This window comes from Spea bombifrons, chromosome 4, assembly GCF_027358695.1.
Source record: "Spea bombifrons isolate aSpeBom1 chromosome 4, aSpeBom1.2.pri, whole genome shotgun sequence".
In the NCBI taxonomy this organism is placed as follows: Eukaryota; Metazoa; Chordata; class Amphibia; order Anura; family Pelobatidae; genus Spea; species Spea bombifrons.
Window position 1 is genome coordinate 75816881 of NC_071090.1, and position 20338 is coordinate 75837218.

General features: G+C 40.9%; 1 protein-coding gene across 1 annotated transcript in view; it reads right to left on the reverse strand.

The window, feature by feature from the left end:
* LOC128491409 (serine-rich adhesin for platelets-like) overlaps positions 1–6825 on the reverse strand; it is a 33235-nt gene extending 26410 nt beyond the window's left edge. The window contains exon 1 of the mRNA XM_053463732.1: positions 4345–6825. Coding sequence (XP_053319707.1) covers positions 4345–6825 — 2481 coding nt within the window. The remainder of the gene's footprint in view (positions 1–4344) is intronic.
* Between the last annotated feature and the right edge of the window lie 13513 nt (positions 6826–20338).

Genomic DNA, 20338 nt, shown 5'->3' on the forward strand with positions numbered 1-20338 from the left:
GGATGCATGAGCAAGTATGTGTGATTAAGGGAAATAATGAGTATCTGTAAATGAATGAGTATACAAGTGTGTGTTGGGGAGGGATGGCATGGCATAGTGAGCCTGTAATCACACGTAATTGCATGATAGGAGTGTGATTGCTGTTAGACATATATATATATATATTGTAGGGAACAGCTCACGCATGGGGCGGCAATGACAGTATTCACACAGATTTCAAAACGTAAAGCTTGTTTATTTAGATGCTGTAGGCACAGAGCACCTGGTAAACAAAACAAACTCTAAGCCTGTCGGGCTCTAACTAAACATCCGGATACCTCTCTACAAGCCTACGGTCTGGCGCAAAGCAAAGTAACAGGTTTTCCATAGGTAAAGCTTCATACCTGGTGGGCTGCAGCGCTGGCTGTAGCTGCTCCTTCACTCCGTTTCTCCTCCCCCCTGCAAACCTAACAGCCCTCTCTTTTAAGGCTTCCTCCCCAGTAATGAGCTTAGGAAGCCTCACCTGAGGGCTCCTGGGTTTGCTACCATGCCTGGCTGAGGAAACCAGGTGAGATATATATCCCATCAACCACTCTCCCATACACGTTACCACAATATATATATATATTTGATTTTTTTGGTGTGTTAACGATTTTTATGTAACACACCAAAACTGGACAAAAAATGCAATATATATATGATTGTTAACCCCTTAAGGACAATAGGGGTTTTTACTCGTAGTATATTGTGGGACAATGGCTCTTTTAACGTTTTTCAGTGTTACTGTTTAGCTGTGATTTTCTTCTCTCTCATTTCATGCTCCCACACATATTATATATTGTTTTTTTCAGGACAAACAGGGCTTTCTTTAGATACCATTAATTTTATCATATCATCTAATTTACTATAAAAAAAATGATAAAATATGGGGATTTTTTGTTAAAAAATTACTTTTTCTCACTTTTTAAACAGAAAACTTTTACTCATCTGCAAAAACGAATGAAAAAACCTGCTAAATAGATTCTACTATTTGTCCTGAGTTTAGAAATACCCAATGTTTTTATGTTTTTTTGCTTTTTTCTGCACGTTATGGGGCAATAAGTACAGGTAGCGTTTTGCTATTTCAAAACCTTTTTTTCCAAATCTGGTAATTCTTCCCCCCATGTGCCATTTCGGGTATCTTTGAAGCCGGCCAATGAAATTTACCCCATCAAATCATATATTTTTAAAAACTAGACACCCCAAGGTATTTGAAATGCTGGTATTTTAACCCTTTCAATGCACTAATTTTACCACTACCCTTTGTGAAACTTTATGGTAGTAATTCTTTTTGTATTTTTTTCACACATGTTGTATAAATTTATCGCTCCTGGTGTATGTCCGTGTCACACAACACCCCAATATGTGTTCAGTAACATCTCCTGAGCGCAGCGATACCCCACATGCATGGGTTTGTAGGGTTATTTGGGAGGTAAAAGGCCGCCTTTGTGAGGTGTGTATTTTTTTGCCATTTAGACATCTGCCCCATGTCCCATATTTGGGACATCTTTGAACCCGGCCAATTCAATTTACCCCATCAAATCATATATTTTTTAATACTAGACACCCTATGGGCATTTGTAATGCCAATATTTTAACTCTTTCCATAATGGAATTTTTGTAAAGATATTAGGACATATTTTGTAAAAATTTTAGGACTTGCTTATTAAAAACTTTTTTTTTTTTTTGGTGACAGTGGGGATTTTTACATGTTACCATATTTTTGACATTTTTTTGAAACATTTTTTTAAATTTTTTTTAATTTTTTTTTTTTTTTTTTTTACTAGTCACTCTCACTAGTGAGCTGGGCTCCATTGACCTTGCATGGTTGGATGCAGTACCTGCATTCAACCTGCAGGAGGAGCTCGAGAGTTCTCAAGAGGGTCTGGATAGACCCTCTGTGAACTCATATCTATTGTTAATGCCATCCTGTGAATGACGGCAACGTCATTCACAGGATGGCACTTGTGGTTGCTCCTCGGAGCAATCACAAGGCGATCGGGGGTCGGGGGGTAGTGTTGCTGACATGCCTCGATATCGAGGCATGTCAGTAACACCGTTTATGCTTAGGAAGCGATTCATATCGCTTCCTAAGCAGTTTTAGCCGGGCGCCGCCGCGATCTTTGATGATCGATGCGGCGGCGGCCATTTTTCTTCCGGGGAGGGCTGCCGAGGGCTGCCCTCCCCGGATCCACGGTCAGCCTCACTTGTGAGGCTTCCGTGGATGCTGCAAAGCCGCCGATCGCGGCGAAAACGCCGCGATCGCGGCGCTGCAGCTATTTAACGGCAGCCCGTACATGTACGGGCATTGTCGTTAACCCGTTGCACGGCAACCCCGTACATGTACGGGGATTGTCGTTAAGGGGTTAACAGCAATCACACTCATATCATGCCCAGGAATACCTAGATTCCAGCATGTACTAGCTGCGTGTACAGTCCATTCTTGGTAAGTAGGTAACTTTTCTACTGCAGATCTTTTTGTTCCATTTGAGCAGTATGTTAGCTGCAGGTTGGCTTCCTCCTACTGAGTGTGTCCGTGTACCACTGTTGATACTATACTTTTACACCCATAACACGTTTTGCTTCTTCACAGTGCTGTGGTTAATGTGATGGTTGGATTATTTTATAGTCCTGTTATTTCAGCATATATTAACTTGATTCTCTTAGGTTGCGAGAGAGAGAGAAAGAGAGGAAGAGAAAAAACATATATATACAAAATATATACCGTATTGGCTCGAATATAGGCCGCACTTTTTTCCCCCACTTTAAGTCTTTAAAGTGGGGGTGCGGCCTATATTCGGGGTCTAGCGCCCGACGCCCGGGACATGTAGTTCCGGGCGCCGGGCAGGCAGCAGGGTTAGGATACAGGGGACCCGTATCCTACTCTCTGATGTGCTCAGACAGCCTCCCCTGCCATCACTTCCCACGGGGGGGGGTGCCGGCACGGGAGGTTGTCTAAGCGCATCGTGCAGACGTTCACCGGCAGCAGCGATGCGCGTAAACAGCCTCCGCTGCCGGCATGTCTGCACGATGTGCTTTAACTATATCCCTTGCCAGGAATTCCCACGGGGGGGAGTCCTGGCAAGGGAGATTGTTAAAGCACTTTGTGCAGACGTGCCGGCAGCGGAGGTTATTTACTTGCATCGCCGCAGCCGGTGAACGTCCGCACGATGCGTTTTACCTTTGCCCCCAAGACTTACCAGAGGAGACTCCCGGGTGTCTTGCAGGGGACATTTACGCAATACGCGTATACAACTTCCGGTGCCAGCACATCCGCTGAGTGCCGGCACCGGAAGTTGTATACGCTTATTGCGTAGATGTCCCCCGCCGGCCCCGCAAGACACCTGGGAGTCTGCTCTGGTAAGTCGGGGGGGGGACAGTGGCAGCATATCTCGGGGGGGGACAGTGGCAGCATATCTCGGGGGGGGAGAGTGGCAGTATATCTCGGGGGGGAGAGTGGCAGCATGTCGATTAAAAAAACTTTTTCTTTAAAAAAGCACCAAACTTTTAGGGTGCGACCTATATACGGGGGCGGCCTATAGCCGAGCCAATACGGTATTTTGACTTGCTATTTAAAATCATAAATCCATTTTGATCCAAACTGGTAATTTTGACACATTCGATATAAATTGGGCATGATTTAAATGCTAATTTCAAATGTATTGTTTCACACTGCATAATTAGAATTGCAACTAAGAGAATTGTTTTAGTTTTACAAGTAACACCTGATGTACTAGAGCTGGTATCTACAGTTTCTCATTCATGTGAGAACGTTTCTTAGAAGAGGATTAGCGCTGTAGCTTGTAGTTTCAGTCACACATTTCATTTTTCTTTTTACATGTACGTGGATGAGTCTGTATAGCTAAGTATTTTTTCAGTACTCTTTATTGTTTTTTAAAAAAAACTGAGAAACCCAACTAGGACTCTCTGGTATTTAAACCCTTACATAAATACAAGTGACCCAATGAACAATATGTTTGCCTCCTCATAAGGAGCACTCATAGCCACATCATTGCTGTTTTATTCCAATTAGGATTATGAAACCTCTTGTTGACATATTGATGGCTACTTTAATTAATATAAAGTCTAGTGTTTCTATGAGGAATATTAAGCTTTGTGTCTATAATCTTCCTATTAACATGTACCATCCCCCTAACCTGTCAAGCATGCTAAACTGGGCCTCTGCTTCAATTCATTTCTAAACCAACTCCTAAAGGGAAAATGCAGTGGGAATGTGCTGTTGCTGACATCAGGAGACTATGAACAACTTGCTCATTCAAACTTATAAATGCTTTCAAGGAAGTGAAGAAAACATGTCTACTTTACCTCATTTTCCACTTCATTCTTCAACTTTTTGTATGCCTCAGTACTTGAATTTTTCAAATCATCAGAAAAATCTTTATTTATAATTTTAAATTCCAGAGGAATACTGTTTCTCGTGGTGGTTGTGGTGGCGGCAGCTGTGGCTGGTGTTGAAGATACACTGGTAAAAGAGATGGTAAGTAAAGCTGTGCTGTTGTTAGTGACTATTGGTGAAGCTGTGCTATTGAAGGAGTTACTGACTAATGAGGAAGCTGTACTACTAGAGGAGTCTGTGACTGTTGTGGACACAGTGCTATTGGAGGAGTTATTGACTGTTGGTGAAGCTGTGCTATTGGAAGAAATGGTCACTGATGAGGAAGCCGTGCTGTTTTGGGAGTTACTGATTGATGGTGAAGCTGTACTACTAGAGGGGTCTGTGACTGTTGTGGACACAGTGCTATTGAAGGAGTTAGTGACTGTTGGTGAAGCTGTGCTATTGGAAGAAATGGTGACTGATGTTGAAGCTGTGCTGTTTTGGGAGTTACTGACTAATGAGGAAGCTGTACTACTGGAGGAGTATGTGACTGTTGTTGAAACAGTGCTATTGGTGGAGTTAGGGACTGTTGATGAAGCCGTGCTATTGGAAGAAATAGTCACTGATGAGAAAGCTGTGGTGTTTACGGAGTTACTGATTGGTGCTGAAGCTGTACTACTAGAGGAGTCTGTGACTGTTGTGGACACAGTGCTATTGGAGGAGTTAGTGACTGTTGGTGAAGCTGTGCTATTGGAAGAAATGGTCACTGATGAGGAAGCCGTGCTGTTTTGGGAGTTACTGATTGATGGTGAAGCTGTACTACTAGAAGGGTCTGTGACTGTTGTGGACACAGTGCTATTGAAGGAGTTAGTGACTGTTGGTGAAGCTGTGCTATTGGAAGAAATGGTGACTGATGTTGAAGCTGTGCTGTTTTGGGAGTTACTGACTAATGAGGAAGCTGTACTACTGGAGGAGTATGTGACTGTTGTTGAAACAGTGCTATTGGTGGAGTTAGGGACTGTTGATGAAGCCGTGCTATTGGAAGAAATAGTCACTGATGAGAAAGCTGTGGTGTTTACGGAGTTACTGATTGGTGGTGAAGCTGTACTACTAGAGAAGTCTGTGACTGCTGTGGACACAGTGCTATTGAAGGAGTTAGTGACTGTTGGTGAAGCTGTGCTATTGGAAGAAATGGTGACTGATGATGAAGCTGTGCTGTTTTGGGAATTACTAAATGATGGGAAAGCTGTACTACTAGAGGAATCTGTGACTGTTGATGATGCCGTGCTATTTGCAGAGTTGGTGACTGTTGATGAAGATATGATGTTTTGGGAGTTACTGACTAATGAGGAAGCTGAACTACTAGAGGAGTCTGTGACTGTTGTGGACACAGTGCTATTGGAGGAGTTAGTGACTGTTGGTGAAGCCGTGATATTGGAAGAAATGGTCACTGTTGAGGAAGCCGTGCTGTTTTGGGAGTTACTGATTGATGGTGAAGCTGTACTACTAGAGGGGTCTGTGACTGTTGTGGACACAGTGCTATTGAAGGAGTTAGTGACTGTTGGCGAAGCTGTGCTATTGGAAGAAATGGTGACTGATGATGAAGCTGTGCTGTTTTGGGAGCTACTGATTGATGGTGAAGCTGTACTACTAGATGAGTCTGTGACTGTTGATGATGCAGTGCTATTGGAAGAGTTAGTGACTGTTGATGAAGCTGTGCTGTTTTGGGAGCTACTGGCTGATGATGAACCTGTACTACTAGAGAGGTCTGTGACTATTGTTGAAACAGTGCTATTGGAGGAGTTAGTGACTGTTGGTGAAGCTGTGCTATTGGAAGAAACGGTCACTGATGAGGAAGCTGTGCTGTTTTGGGAGTTACTGATTGATGGTGAAGCTGTACTACTAGAGGAGTCTGTGACTATTGTTGAAACAGTGCTATTGGAGGAGTTAGTGACTGTTGGTGAAGCCGTGCTATTGGAAGAAATAGTCACTGATGAGGAAGCTGTGGTGTTTTGGGAGTTACTGATTGGTGGTGAAGCTGTACTAATAGAGAAGTCTGTAACTGTTGTGGACACAGTGCTATTGAAGGAGTTAGTGACTGTTGGTGAAGCTGTGCTATTGGAAGAAATGGTGAATGATGTTGAAGCTGTGCTGTTTTGGGAGTTACTGACTAATGATGAAGCTGTACTACTGGAGGAGTATGTGACTGTTGTGGACACAGTGCTATTGAAGGAGTTAGTGACTGTTGGTGAAGCTGTGCTATTGGAAGAAATGGTGACTGATGATGAAGCTGTGCTGTTTTGGGAATTACTAACTGATGGGAAAGCTGTACTACTAGAGGAATCTGTGACTGTTGATGATGCCGTGCTATTTGCAGAGTTGGTGACTGTTGATGAAGATATGATGTTTTGGGAGTTACTGACTAATGAGGAAGCTGAACTACTAGAGGAGTCTGTGACTGTTGTGGACATAGTGCTATTGGAGGAGTTAGTGACTGTTGGTGAAGCTGTGATATTGGAAGAAATGGTCACTGATGAGGAAGCCGTGCTGTTTTGGGAGTTACTGATTGATGGTGAAGCTGTACTACTAGAGGAGTCTGTGACTATTGTTGAAACAGTGCTATTGGAGGAGTTAGTGACTGTTGGTGAAGCCGTGCTATTGGAAGAAATAGTCACTGATGAGGAAGCTGTGGTGTTTTGGGAGTTACTGATTGGTGGTGAAGCTGTACTAATAGAGAAGTCTGTAACTGTTGTGGACACAGTGCTATTGGTGGAGTTAGGGACTGTTGGTGAAGCCGTGCTATTGGAAGAAATAGTCACTGATGAGAAAGCTGTGGTGTTTACGGAGTTACTGATTGGTGGTGAAGCTGTACTACTAGAGAAGTCTGTGACTGTTGTGGACACAGTGCTGTTGAAGGAGTTAGTGACTGTTGGTGAAGCTGTGCTATTGGAAGAAATGGTGACTGATGATGAAGCTGTGCTGTTTTGGGAATTACTAACTGATGGGAAAGCTGTACTACTAGAGGAATCTGTGACTGTTGATGATGCCGTGCTATTTGCAGAGTTGGTGACTGTTGATGAAGATATGATGTTTTGGGAGTTACTGACTAATGAGGAAGCTGAACTACTAGAGGAGTCTGTGACTGTTGTGGACACAGTGCTATTGGGGGAGTTAGTGACTGTTGGTGAAGCCGTGATATTGGAAGAAATGGTCACTGATGAGGAAGCCGTGCTGTTTTGGGAGTTACTGATTGATGGTGAAGCTGTACTACTAGAGGGGTCTGTGACTGTTGTGGACACAGTGCTATTGAAGGAGTTAGTGACTGTTGGCGAAGCTGTGCTATTGGAAGAAATGGTGACTGATGATGAAGCTGTGCTGTTTTGGGAGTTACTGATTGATGGTGAAGCTGTACTACTAGATGAGTCTGTGACTGTTGATGATGCAGTGCTATTGGAAGAGTTAGTGACTGTTGATGAAGCTGTACTGTTTTGGGAGTTACTGACTAATGAGGAACCTGTACTACTGGAGGAATCTGTGACTGTTGTGGAAACAGTGCTATTGGAGGAGTTAGTGACTGTTGGTGAAGCTGTGCTATTGGAAGAAATGGTGACTGATGATGAAGCTGTGCTGTTTTGGGAGTTACTGATTGATGGTGAAGCTGTACTAGTAGATGAGTCTGTGACTGTTGATGATGCAGTGCTATTGGAAGAGTTAGTGAATGTTGATGAAGCTGTGCTGTTTTGGGAGTTACTGGCTGATGATGAACCTGTACTACTAGAGAGGTCTGTGACTATTGTTGAAACAGTGCTATTGGAGGAGTTAGTGACTGTTGGTGAAGCCGTGGTATTGGAAGAAATGGTCACTGATGAGGAAGCTGTGCTGTTTTGGGAGTTACTGATTGATGGTGAAGCTGTACTACTAGAGGAGTCTGTGACTGTTGATGATGCAGTGCTATTGGAAGAGTTAGTGAATGTTGATGAAGCTGTGCTGTTTTGGGAGTTACTGGCTGATGATGAACCTGTACTACTAGAGAGGTCTGTGACTATTGTTGAAACAGTGCTATTGGAGGAGTTAGTGACTGTTGGTGAAGCCGTGGTATTGGAAGAAATGGTCACTGATGAGGAAGCTGTGCTGTTTTGGGAGTTACTGATTGATGGTGAAGCTGTACTACTAGAGGAGTCTGTGACTGTTGATGATGCAGTGCTATTGGAAGAGTTAGTGAATGTTGATGAAGCTGTGCTGTTTTGGGAGTTACTGGCTGATGATGAACCTGTACTACTAGAGAGGTCTGTGACTATTGTTGAAACAGTGCTATTGGAGGAGTTAGTGACTGTTGGTGAAGCCGTGGTATTGGAAGAAATGGTCACTGATGAGGAAGCTGTGCTGTTTTGGGAGTTACTGATTGATGGTGAAGCTGTACTACTAGAGGAGTCTGTGACTATTGTTGAAACAGTGCTATTGGAAGAGTTAGTGACTGTTGATGAAGCTGTGCTGTTTTGGGAGTTACTGACTAATGAGGAACCTGTACTACTGGAGGAATCTGTGACTGTTGTGGGCACAGTGCTAGTGAAGGAATTAGTGACTGTTGGTGAAGCTGCGCTATTGGAAGAAATGGTGACTGATGATGAAGCTGTGCTGTTTTGGGAGTTATTGATTGATGGTGAAGCTGTACTACTAGAAGAGTCTGTGGTTGTTGATGAAACAGTGCTATTGGATGAGTTAGTGACTGTTGGTGAAGCTGTGCTATTGGAAGAAATGGTCACTGATGAGGAAGCTGTGCTGTTTTGGGAGTTACTGATTGATGGTGAAGCTGTACTACTGGAGGAGTCTGTGACTGTTGTTGAAACAGTGCTAGTGAAGGAATTAGTGACTGTTGGTGAAGCTGCGCTATTGGAAGAAATGGTGACTGATGATGAAGCTGTGCTGTTTTGGGAGTTACTGACTGATGGGGAAGCTGTACTACTAGAGGATTCTGTGATTGTTGATGAAACTGTGCTGTCAGAGGAGTTAGTGACAGTTAGGATCGTGTTGCTATCGGATGAGCCAGTTCCTGTTGATGAAACTGTGCTACTGAAGGAGTTCGAATCGACCAGCAATGTTGCAGTTCCTGGTAAATAGAAAAACAACATAATATTTGTAAAGATTGTATTATTTTCTTATGAAAATATAACTATGTCAAAACAATATTTTGTAATTGTGTGTTTACCGGCGCCACCTATACTTGCATTAACTGTGCATTAACCATTTACCTGAACCCTATAATATTTCAATTGTTTGTGTTTAAGTACCTGTTTCTGGAACGACAAAATTATATTTATGAATTACTGTAAAACCCAGTTTGTAGTCTAATAATATTACGGCAAGCATCCTTATTGCATCACCAGACACCACTAGGATAAAATCATTTGGTGCTTGCTTTTGCATGTATTTTAGGACGGAATAATACATTTTTCCAGAAATTGTTTTTTTGCATCTTCATTCAGTGTTAGCTAAATCCCAAATTTTTATTGCATAAGTGTCGCTGAACCTTCTTTACAGTGTGAAAGAAAAAAATTAGGTGGCACATGAACAATAAACTAGGTGACACCAGGATAATAAACAAGTATCCAATATTCTCAAAATCAGTTGGACTTTATAGCCTGGACCTGATTGCAGGTTTTCCCACATAGGGAACTGAGGTGAATGGGGAACTTTTTAGCATAATCATTAGTAAAAAGAAAAAAAAAGAGTATATTGCACTATTTTATTTGTCTTTATAGCTTTATCCTTTATTACCTTTACCTTTTGCCTCATTCTGAATTTTGGCTTCATGTGAGCTAGGTAATGGTACTGTATGAAAAGTTAGAAAACATCCACCTCCTTATCGCTTCTTGTTAGATAAGAAAATTACAAATGACCTGTAAGGAGTTGCGTGATGCTTCCTTGGTAATCAGCCACCCATAGTCTAACTAGGCTTTATTGGAACTGTAGGTTTCTTAGAGGTTGTACAACACTGATAAAACAACATTCCAATGAGGGCCTTCCATTGCAGAAACCTCAGTCCCTAAAAGATTGAATTCCTGAGTCAATATACCAGAGGTACATCAACTGGGAAAAGGGAGGTACCGATGGTGATCCAACTGTAAATTGGGCATTAGAAAAGAGTGGAGAAAGTGGTTAAATGTAGTCAGCAAGATTGGTGGCCCAGTCTGGTTAACAGCAGGTCATTACATAAACTGGCCACTGGAGTGTAGTGTCTTACAGAATCCAATACATTCAGGTAACAAAAACATCAAAAGAGAGAGTGAAAAGTAAGTTAAAAAGTAACTACATGGGTAGTTATATTCCATTTAAATATGTGAAAAACTAGCAAATGACCTGGCACTAGCATTCAAAAATTATAGTTATGAAGTGGGAGGCACATGATATGACCAAAGCAGTAGTAGGTAAGTAATGGTTGCTGTCTCCCTCTTTAACCCAAATTCTAGCCTAAAGAAATCATAAATCCATATACAGAGTAGTTTATACATGAACAGATTGAAAAGATACCGAATGCTTGTTTTTCTAACAAGACATTAACTTTGTCAGGTGTAAAAACTGAATTGGAAAAACCCCACCAGATTACGTAAGTTAAGAAACCTACTTTCACATATTACATGACAGTAAACTATAACACTGAATAACAGGTTTTTTTTTTAAGGACAAAAGCAATCACTTAACTTTTTAAGGGTCTGTCTAGATATGATGAAGCCCAGGCTTCTCAACATTTAGCCTATGCCCATCCAAAAAAGATTAAGAAAAACCCTAATACACAAAAAAGAAAGACAAATAACCCATCTTTGTTCACTGTCACTGTGTTCTAAAATGACCAGCAGCCTCCACTGTTAGAAGCCTGTATTGCATCTTCATTCATATATATGAAGCCCGTTGAACTCAATGAAGATGCAATACAGGCTTTTTTAAACTGCTGGCACACAGATGTATATAAGAAGGACAGCACCATCAGGTGAAGATGTATTATTTTTCTTTATATCTATTTTAAATCTTTTTTTGGATGGCTCATTCCCAATTGGATGCATGGCATTTTTTTAAAAAAAATAATAGTGTATTGAGAAATTATATCTGTTATTATTGGCTACACTATTATTATTTTTTTCTCTTTCTTTTTCCCAATTTACACGAGTGCCCCTACGTGGAAGTGTGCTTTTTGATATCCGCATCTGGAGAATGCTGTTCTAGGGTAGCAGCTGTGAAATAGGGAAAGTATAGTTTCTTCTATAAACTGTTGGTAGAGGATTATTCACTGAAAGTCACGTTTAATAATTCACCATATTGTTTTCACTGGTACCCTTGTCACTTTTTACACAAGCGCCCCTAAGTGGAAGTGTGTCATTCAATGGATGGATAAATGTTATTAGCCCTGCCAACGTGGTCACCAACAATATCACATGATTAACAACAATGGTAACCTACAGATCTGCAGATAAAGGATGTTTACTACAACAAAATGAGATATGTCAACGTTCTTTATTACCATTACTATATATATATATATATATATATCACTGTACTTTATGCTAAAGGAGAAAAAAAATTCCCCGGGACTTCCCCTTCAACCCTCATCCTTTCTGTATTGCTACATGGCAGGGTTGGCTTCTCTCAAGTAAGAGGTCTGAGAAAGGAGTTTGCTAAGCGGAAGATTGAGATTGTTTGGTATGTGTATGTCAGATCCCAATGTTGATAAAAATGGGGTACCACTCCATATGTTCCAACAATGTTATAAGGACTGTGCATGTTTACTTTGGCTACTTGGGACCCCTTGGTACCTTGCCTAGAAAACAGATCTGTATTGTGATAACTATTACCACAAAAAGGGAGTGTGTTACTGAAAGAATTAAACACCGTATCCACCTAGCTAGACATTTTGTGAGAAATCCTGAGCACATTAAAATGTTACCTTTAAGGTCATTTAATTTAAAGGGACCTCATACCTATCACACACCACACTCCCTCACACATATCGCCTAGCACACATCTCTCTCATCACACTCATCACACAAAACACCTCACTCAATCACACTCACTCTCCATCAGTGTGTACTAGAATCTGTAAAGCTTTCTGTTTCACACGCATGAGAATGAAAAGGCAGGTGGGAGTGGCTGTAGGTTGTGATGTAATACATAGGGAAGGGCTTTGGAGGAATAAGACAAGACTCTTTTTTGGGGGGCAACTAGTATGTTTATAACAGATTTTAACCCCTTCCGTACCAGCGTTCGCGTACTGCGTCTTCCCTTGAAGACCGCAGTATTTAAATATTTTAATTCCGTGCTCGTGATTCGCTTCAAAGCGATCACGTGCACGGACTTGAGGGGGAGTGGCTGCTACGGATCGCTGGGGACACCCAGCAGTCAGTAGCAGCCGCCCCTCTTGATCCCAGCGTCCATAGCAGCGCTGGATCGCGCATTATCGATGCCGTACCTGGTACGTCCCGGTCTGTGGGTGACACCCAACCAGGAAGTACCAGGTACGTCATCGGTACGGAAGGGGTTAAGATACAGGTAGACTTAAGGAGAAAAACAAAAGGTTTTGTTTCCTTCTCTCTACATGATGCAAAACTTATCTGGGGATATTTTAAGAGCCCCCATAGGTAGAACTGTACCTTTAATATAAGCCCTTTGTTCTTTAATTGCTATAGGCAACAGCTAGGAAGAAATTTCCCTAACAACTAACCACCCAGCTGAGATGTTATACAAAATTGGCAAAAGCTGAGTTTGGTACAGTTGGGCTGATAGGTAATTCCATGTCCTTATTCTTAAAGGTAAAATAAAGAAAACAAAAAAAAAATGATAGGAACATTTTGAAAGCTATAAACACAAAGAGTCTTGCATATGTTTTGGTAAAATTATGTTTTACTTACCTGTTAAAAGCAGGATCAGTGCATTTAATATCCACCGAGGCATTCTGTGAGTATGTTGTTGCTTTTGGGAAACACAAGAAAGAGGAAAAAATACTATTTATTACTTTGGCATAGGTGTCCATCAACTACATATCCTGCCTCTGTGTACTAAAAGTGAAGAACTGGACTACAGAAGTGGAGTTGTCCGTTTGACAACCTTTAAATAAGCGGTAATTGGCAGCCAATAATCGCATTTCTTTAGAAAATTATTAAAAATGTAGTGCTTATGCCCGTCTCAATTGACCTGATTTAATGACCCATTTAAATTGGTTTTAGCGGAAGAACAGACTTTGATTCAATAACATGACTAAAATCTAATCCTACTGTAACAATGATGAGCAAAACTGACTGCATCATTTATTAATAGTGCCTCCTGAAATCTTTGGGAGGCTATTCTCTGCCATGAGGGCTTTATACCAAAACTATTATAATTAAGAAATATGAGACACTCAATCTGCTAGCATTGTAAACAAGGCAGAACGTAAACAAAAAATAAAGATTTGAAACCAGTAGCTGTTTCATTGATGGGATTGCTTTGAGTACTGTCTTATTCCTGATGCTAACTGGGATAAAACCAAATAATCAAGCATGGAAACTAGACAATGATTGCACAAATGCCACAATTAAATCTAATGGAAACATCAACACAAAAGTGTTATCAGTGCATGTTAAATTGATACGTTTTGCTCAGATCAAACCCATGTCTAGCTTATTTGTAACAAATTCTCAATACATCAGCAGTCTAAATGCAATGGAACATGGACATCTCATGCAGTTATTACTATTACTGTTAATGTAATTAAATGTTTATTATGACAATACATTTTATATATTTACACATTAAATTACTACTTACACTTTTATGCAAAACAGTTGTAACATAAATTATAATTGTGTAGTACTTTAAATGTATATGTAAAGATTGTATTTGCCATGTATCAATTTATAGCTAGTTTAGCTTGAAACTTATTGTTTAATTACTTTGATCGCAACTGACTGGCTGGAGGTTTGGTTTGATCTGCTTAGACAAGCAGCATTCATTGAGCAGTTTCGGAGTTCCATGTGCTAATCATGTATGTGTCTTGGCAGATGAATTGCTTTTTAATGGTTTACAGCATTCATTCTTTTTTATTATGTTTTTTTTGAATGGGCTAAATAATTTAGATTTTTTTGATGTAGTCAAAGAAAGTTCAACATTTGAGTGTATATGCTCAGAAGACTGTTTGTTAATTTGTGTTGTCAATGATTTCTAAATATTATGATCACTTTATACAAGTAATCTTTATGATGTCTGCAGTTATACTGTTTTGAAAGGAGCTAGATTTTATTCTCCATCTAGACCTTAACTGTTGTTAATAATGGTTGAAAATGCATGAGATTCAACTTCTACAAAAGTATTTGAGAGCTGATATGACATGAGCTCAGCCACGCCATAAAATATATGGGGCTGGTGTCCGTATATTTCCAGGGCTGCTTTCCATTCCCAGTCTGGCACTGGTAGTGTGTGGCCACATGTATCTCACAAGCAGCCACACACTTGTGATTTATTAGTCACAGGACACTTTTCAATCCCAGTCTGTTCCTGATTTATTACTTTGCCATTCTATTCACCAGTAAGAATGTATGAAATCATATAAGAGCACTTAGAAATACTTAAATTGTGTTTTACATTCGTAACATATCTGACTCACTAATATAATAGTAAAAGAAATACATGCTAGCATGGCATGGCATGGACAGAGCTGATTGGAGCTGGGATGTCTTTATGTCCATGCTGTGTGCAGGGAATCCAATTTGCCAAGCTGGAACTGCTTCAAATACTCTCTCAATCTTCATAACAAAAACAGCTATAGAATTACATTAAACATTTTAGAGCAAAATGGGGCTGTTTGAGATGTAAATAAAAAAAGACAACTAAAATGTAAATCTGAAATTATAATAGGTCAAATACATTTTAGTGTCTAATTTCATTAACAATTAGGACATAGGACTCTACCTTCAAAAACAGTTTAAATCAATGCAACTCAGCGCTGTAGAATTCTTTACAAATGAGTTCTAAGGTTACATAACTACTTAATCTAAGAAGCCCCCAAAATATGATTTTATATACATAATAACTCTACATCCTAGTGTTGCTAAAAAGGTGAAAGATTTCCTTACCATTTTCACTTGTACCTTCAGGTAAACAGGTATGTCAAGGACTGCAGCTCCTCTATTAGGGCTAAGAAAACTAAGACAATATGAGGGTGTGGTCATCCCATGAGTCACTGACATCTCTTAAAAGAAAAAAAAAGTACTGTTATATGGAAATGAAGATGTGAAAACATAGCTACCCAAGCGACAATATATGCTTTATTTTTAATTAAAAAATTCCCTTCTCACCCCTATGGGTGGTATGCGTCTTTCTCAACCTCGGCTTTTCTACCATGGGCCTGGGAGTTTGAGGGTTCTGCATAGTACCTTAGCTGTTCCTACCCTCTTCTGGACTTAGTGTTCTGATATTGTTCCTGGAATCTGTTGGAGACACTGTGCCAGTTTAGGAGTCCCAGGCTCGAGTGCTCCTAGGACCACTGTGGCCTTTACTCTCCACATCTTCTCTAGTTTAAATATCATATTTAAAGGAAAAAGGTGTAGAAATAAACTTTAATAGTATTTTAATGTTTTATTTTTTTACCCACTAAAGCAGGAGTTAATACTATACTATGTATTTTGAAGGGGATAGTTGCCAGGTTAATGTTGGCTTAGTTCTATATAGAAATTTAGTTTCAGAAATAACATGCATTCCACATTCTCTGCAAAACTTGCAGCACAGGATTAGTGTAGAGGGGAGTGGTAAGAAGAACTGTGAGTGGAATGAGTAAAATACAGAAAAATGCTATGAGAAAACATTGAGGAAATATATTATCTTAAGACAAAAATATCTCTTCTACGTAAAGCCCTGAAATGTATTGACACAAATGTAAAAAATATGTATAGTTCCTAAACGTGATTTGCATGTGAGGAATACTCAGCTATGCTTGCACCAGAAGGTGCCAGCCCTCCCTGGTCTATGTACTAAAATATGGCTGGCTGCATTTTGTGACAAAAATGCAGATTTATAGCAGAAAAGTCACACTAATTGAAAATTCACAACTTTGTAGTTGTAGAAATTCAAATTCAACTTCATACACTGGAGAGTTGATTAGATAATAGTAGAAAAAAGCAAGAAACGAGCATATGTATCAACCCATACATTATTTGAGAGTTGCGTGTGTCTAATTTGTTATGTACCGAGGTCAGTGTAGTAACTAATGTTTATTAAACTAGGTTAGGATTTGCAGCAGGTTGCATCAATTGTATCTTTCAGGTTTTACCCCTCTGGGGAACACAGCATGGTAAAATGCTGCAAATTAGAGATTTGAGTTTATGCCTAAGGAAACGGAGCCACAGAATAGGGATTTGGATGTATTTCCTACACTAGTCCTACTTGGTGTAATAAGGAACTGTATAATAATGAATTGCATCTGTCTCCCAAAGGAACAGAAGTTCTTAATAAACAATTCAGATTCTTTATTAATATGCATTTAAACAAGGACATAAAGGCAGCGGGATGCTTCAGGGTACCACTACTTGTTCCGCACGCGTTTGCATGAAAACCTTGAATATCTGTTACATGTACAATACATTGAAAAACAATAGATTTGTAGTGATGTGTTCAAATACCCTCAGTTTAGATGCCTGAGCTTGCTGCAATGATAACACAAGACAGTGTGGAATATATATTATCGTTGTTGGGATTTAACCCCTTCAGTCCCAGGGGCTATTGGCACCTGAGAATGTGGAATATATATTATCGCGTGAGAATGTGGAATATATATTATCGTTGTTGGGATTTAACCCCTTCAGTCCCAGGGGGTATTGGCACCTTAATTGGCACCTCAGTTTAGATGCCTGAGCTGCTCTACTGGCTCTCGGACCAGAGAAATCTGCAGGTAAGGTAAGGGGGTGTGGGAATTTTGGTGAATAAATGAATAAGTGTTTAGGGGCAGACATGCCGGCTGTTATGGAGTAAGAGGTGGCACAGGAGGGCAGTTAAGGGGCAGAGATGACACAGGCAGGCTGTTTAGGGGGAAGAGGTGGCACAGGCAGGCTGACTGGCAGCTTTTTCAGATTTAACCTTTTATTTGTTTCTTCACTCCCCCTTCTGGCACGTACTTTTACAGAATTTGTCCTTGTATACCTTACCGCCTAAGAAACAGTTCATTATACTATATTTATTAACAAACGGGAAAAACATGGATCTGTACAATGTATATTTGATGAGCATGGGTCTTTTACAACAAATTACATAGCACATTAAAATGAAGCTAGTACATAAGTGTATTTTTGGTAATAATCTTTCAAAATGTTTCTTCACAGATTAGGATTTGTCTCATCTATTCCTACTAGCTGATGTGTTCTTCATAAATCACTAGAAACAGAGACCACAAAGTCAACAGTGGAATGTCAGAATACAAACATTAGACTTCCATAAACTACCATCAATATGTGTGAACGGTAATTAGTAGTCACAACACCGGGGGCATTGATTGACCTTGTGAGATTTTTCAACTTCCTCCTCATACGTAATGGAGAACTCCCTTTAGTTTGTAAATTATTCACTCCTAATACATGATATTCATCTGTCTACAGATACAGAAAATGCGGACTAAGACAAACTGTCAGAGGAGACGTCATCTATTAACTGGAACCAAAAATTATGATTGTGAATTGACAGCTAATGTACGGTCTACTGGTTTAAATGAGCCAAGGCAATAAATTCTAAAGACTCTGTAGTATTGCATTAGATAAGTCTACTTAATGAGCTTAAGTAATGTCTCCACTGAAACCACCATTACTTTTTACCCCCCATGTTATTCCTGCTTATTCCTGTTTCATATTCAGGATAGCCTATTGCATTATTTGTTTTCTGTTAACCAAGTGCTTTCTGTTGTATACAAATACGGTAGCTGTCAAATAATACCACAACCATAACAGTAATCCTATGTAGATTCATACATTGTACAGATAAATGTGTCCCATGCTCAAAATGTAGAAAATCTCAAATTTTCAGGTATTTGTATCCTCAATAATGCTAATGATTGGCTATTCTGTCTCCCTAGTTAGTCAGGACAGAAACATTCTTTAAATGAAGTAAGCATGATTGATAGCAAAACCAAAAGAGGAAATTCCCATTGCATAAAAAATCCTGTTTTGTCAGGTTTTTTTTTTTTTTTTTTAGAAACATACTATTTTGTGTTATTGCACTGTTATTTGTGTTCAGTTTAATCTCAACAAGAGAAATCAGTTCTTGTTGAGAAGTGGCCCTTAAGTCTGGGTTGCTTAGAGGGAACAATAGAGTTTTCATCTATTAGAGCCCATTTTGCACCTTATGTTGTACATTAGGAAACTTTTCCACCACTGACATTTCTCTGCCTACCACGCACAGAGCATTTAACATTTTAGGAAGGGTAACGTTAGCTCATAAGACTGTAAGGAATCAGAAGACAAGATGCAGAGCACACAGGAGATTGCAGAAAACTCTTCAATTGAACAGCGCATTAATTATCTTTACCTAAAGAAGACTATAAACCGTATTGGCTCGGATATAGGCCGCCCCCGTATATAGGCCGCACCCTAAAAGTTTGGTGCTTTTTTAAAGAAAAAGTTTTTTTCTTTAAAAAAAGCACCAAAAAAACATGCTGCCACTCTGTCCCCCCCCCGAGATATGCTGCCACTGTTCTCCTCTGCCACCCCGAGATATGCTGCCACTCTGTCCTCCCCCCCCGAGATATGCTGCCACTGTCCTCCCTCCCCGAGATTTGCTACCACTGTCCTCCTCCCCCCCGAGATATGCTGCCACTGTCCTCCCCCCCGAGATATGCTACCACTGTCCTCCTCCTCCTCCCCCCCCGATATGCTACCACTGTCCTCCTCCTCCCCCCCCGAGATATGCTGCCACTGTCCTCCTCTGCCCCCCCCCCTCCTCGACTTACCGGAGCAGACTCCCGGGTGTCTTGCGGGGCCGGCGGGGGACATCTACGCAATACGCGTATGCAACTTCCGGTGCCGGTACCGGAAGTTGCATACGCGTATTGCGTAGATGTCCCCCGCCGGCCCCGCAAGACAGCCGGGAGTCTGCTCCGGTAAGTCGGGGGTGGGCAGAGGTAAAACGCATCGTGCGGACGGTCCGCACGATGCGCTTAGACAACCTCCCGTGCCGGCACCCCCCCCCGTGGGAAGTGCTGGCAGGGGAGGCTGTCTGAGCGTATCGGGGAGTAGGATGCAGGTCCCCTGCACCGCTGCGGGGGATCTGTATCCTAACCCCGCTGCCTGCCCGGCGCCTGGGACTGCATGTCCCGGGCGTCGGGCTCTAAACCCCGAATATAGGCCGCACCCCCACTTTAAAGACTTAAAGTGGGGGAAAAAAGTGCGGCCTATATTCGAGCCAATACGGTATATATATCTATATATATATATATATCTATCTATATATATATATATACACTGATCAGCCATAACAGTATGACCACTGACAGGTGAAGTGAATAACTATGATAATCTTACTGTCAGTGTGTGGGATATATTAGGCAGCAAGTGAACATTTCACCCTCAAACTTGTTGTGTTAGAAGCAGGAAAAATGGGCAGGCTTAAGGATCTGAGCAACTTTGACCAGGGACAAACTGTGATGGCGACTGGGTCAGAGCATCTCCAAAACTGCAGCTCTTGTGGGGTGCTTCTGGTCTGCAGTGGTCAGTACTTCTCAAAAGTGATCCAAGGAAGGAAAAGCAGTGAACCGGCGACACAGTCATGAGCGGCCAACGATTATTTTTATGAGCGCTGTATCCTCGGCGCTATATCCTGGCATTAAAAGAGTTGAAATGTCAGCATTTGAAATACCCTGGGGTGTCTGGTGTTCGAAACTCTATGGTTGGATGGGGTAAATTGAATTTGCTAATTTCAAAGGTGCCCCAAATAGGGCATAGGCGTAAACTGAGCAGATGCCCATTTTTGTTTTTTTTTAAAAAA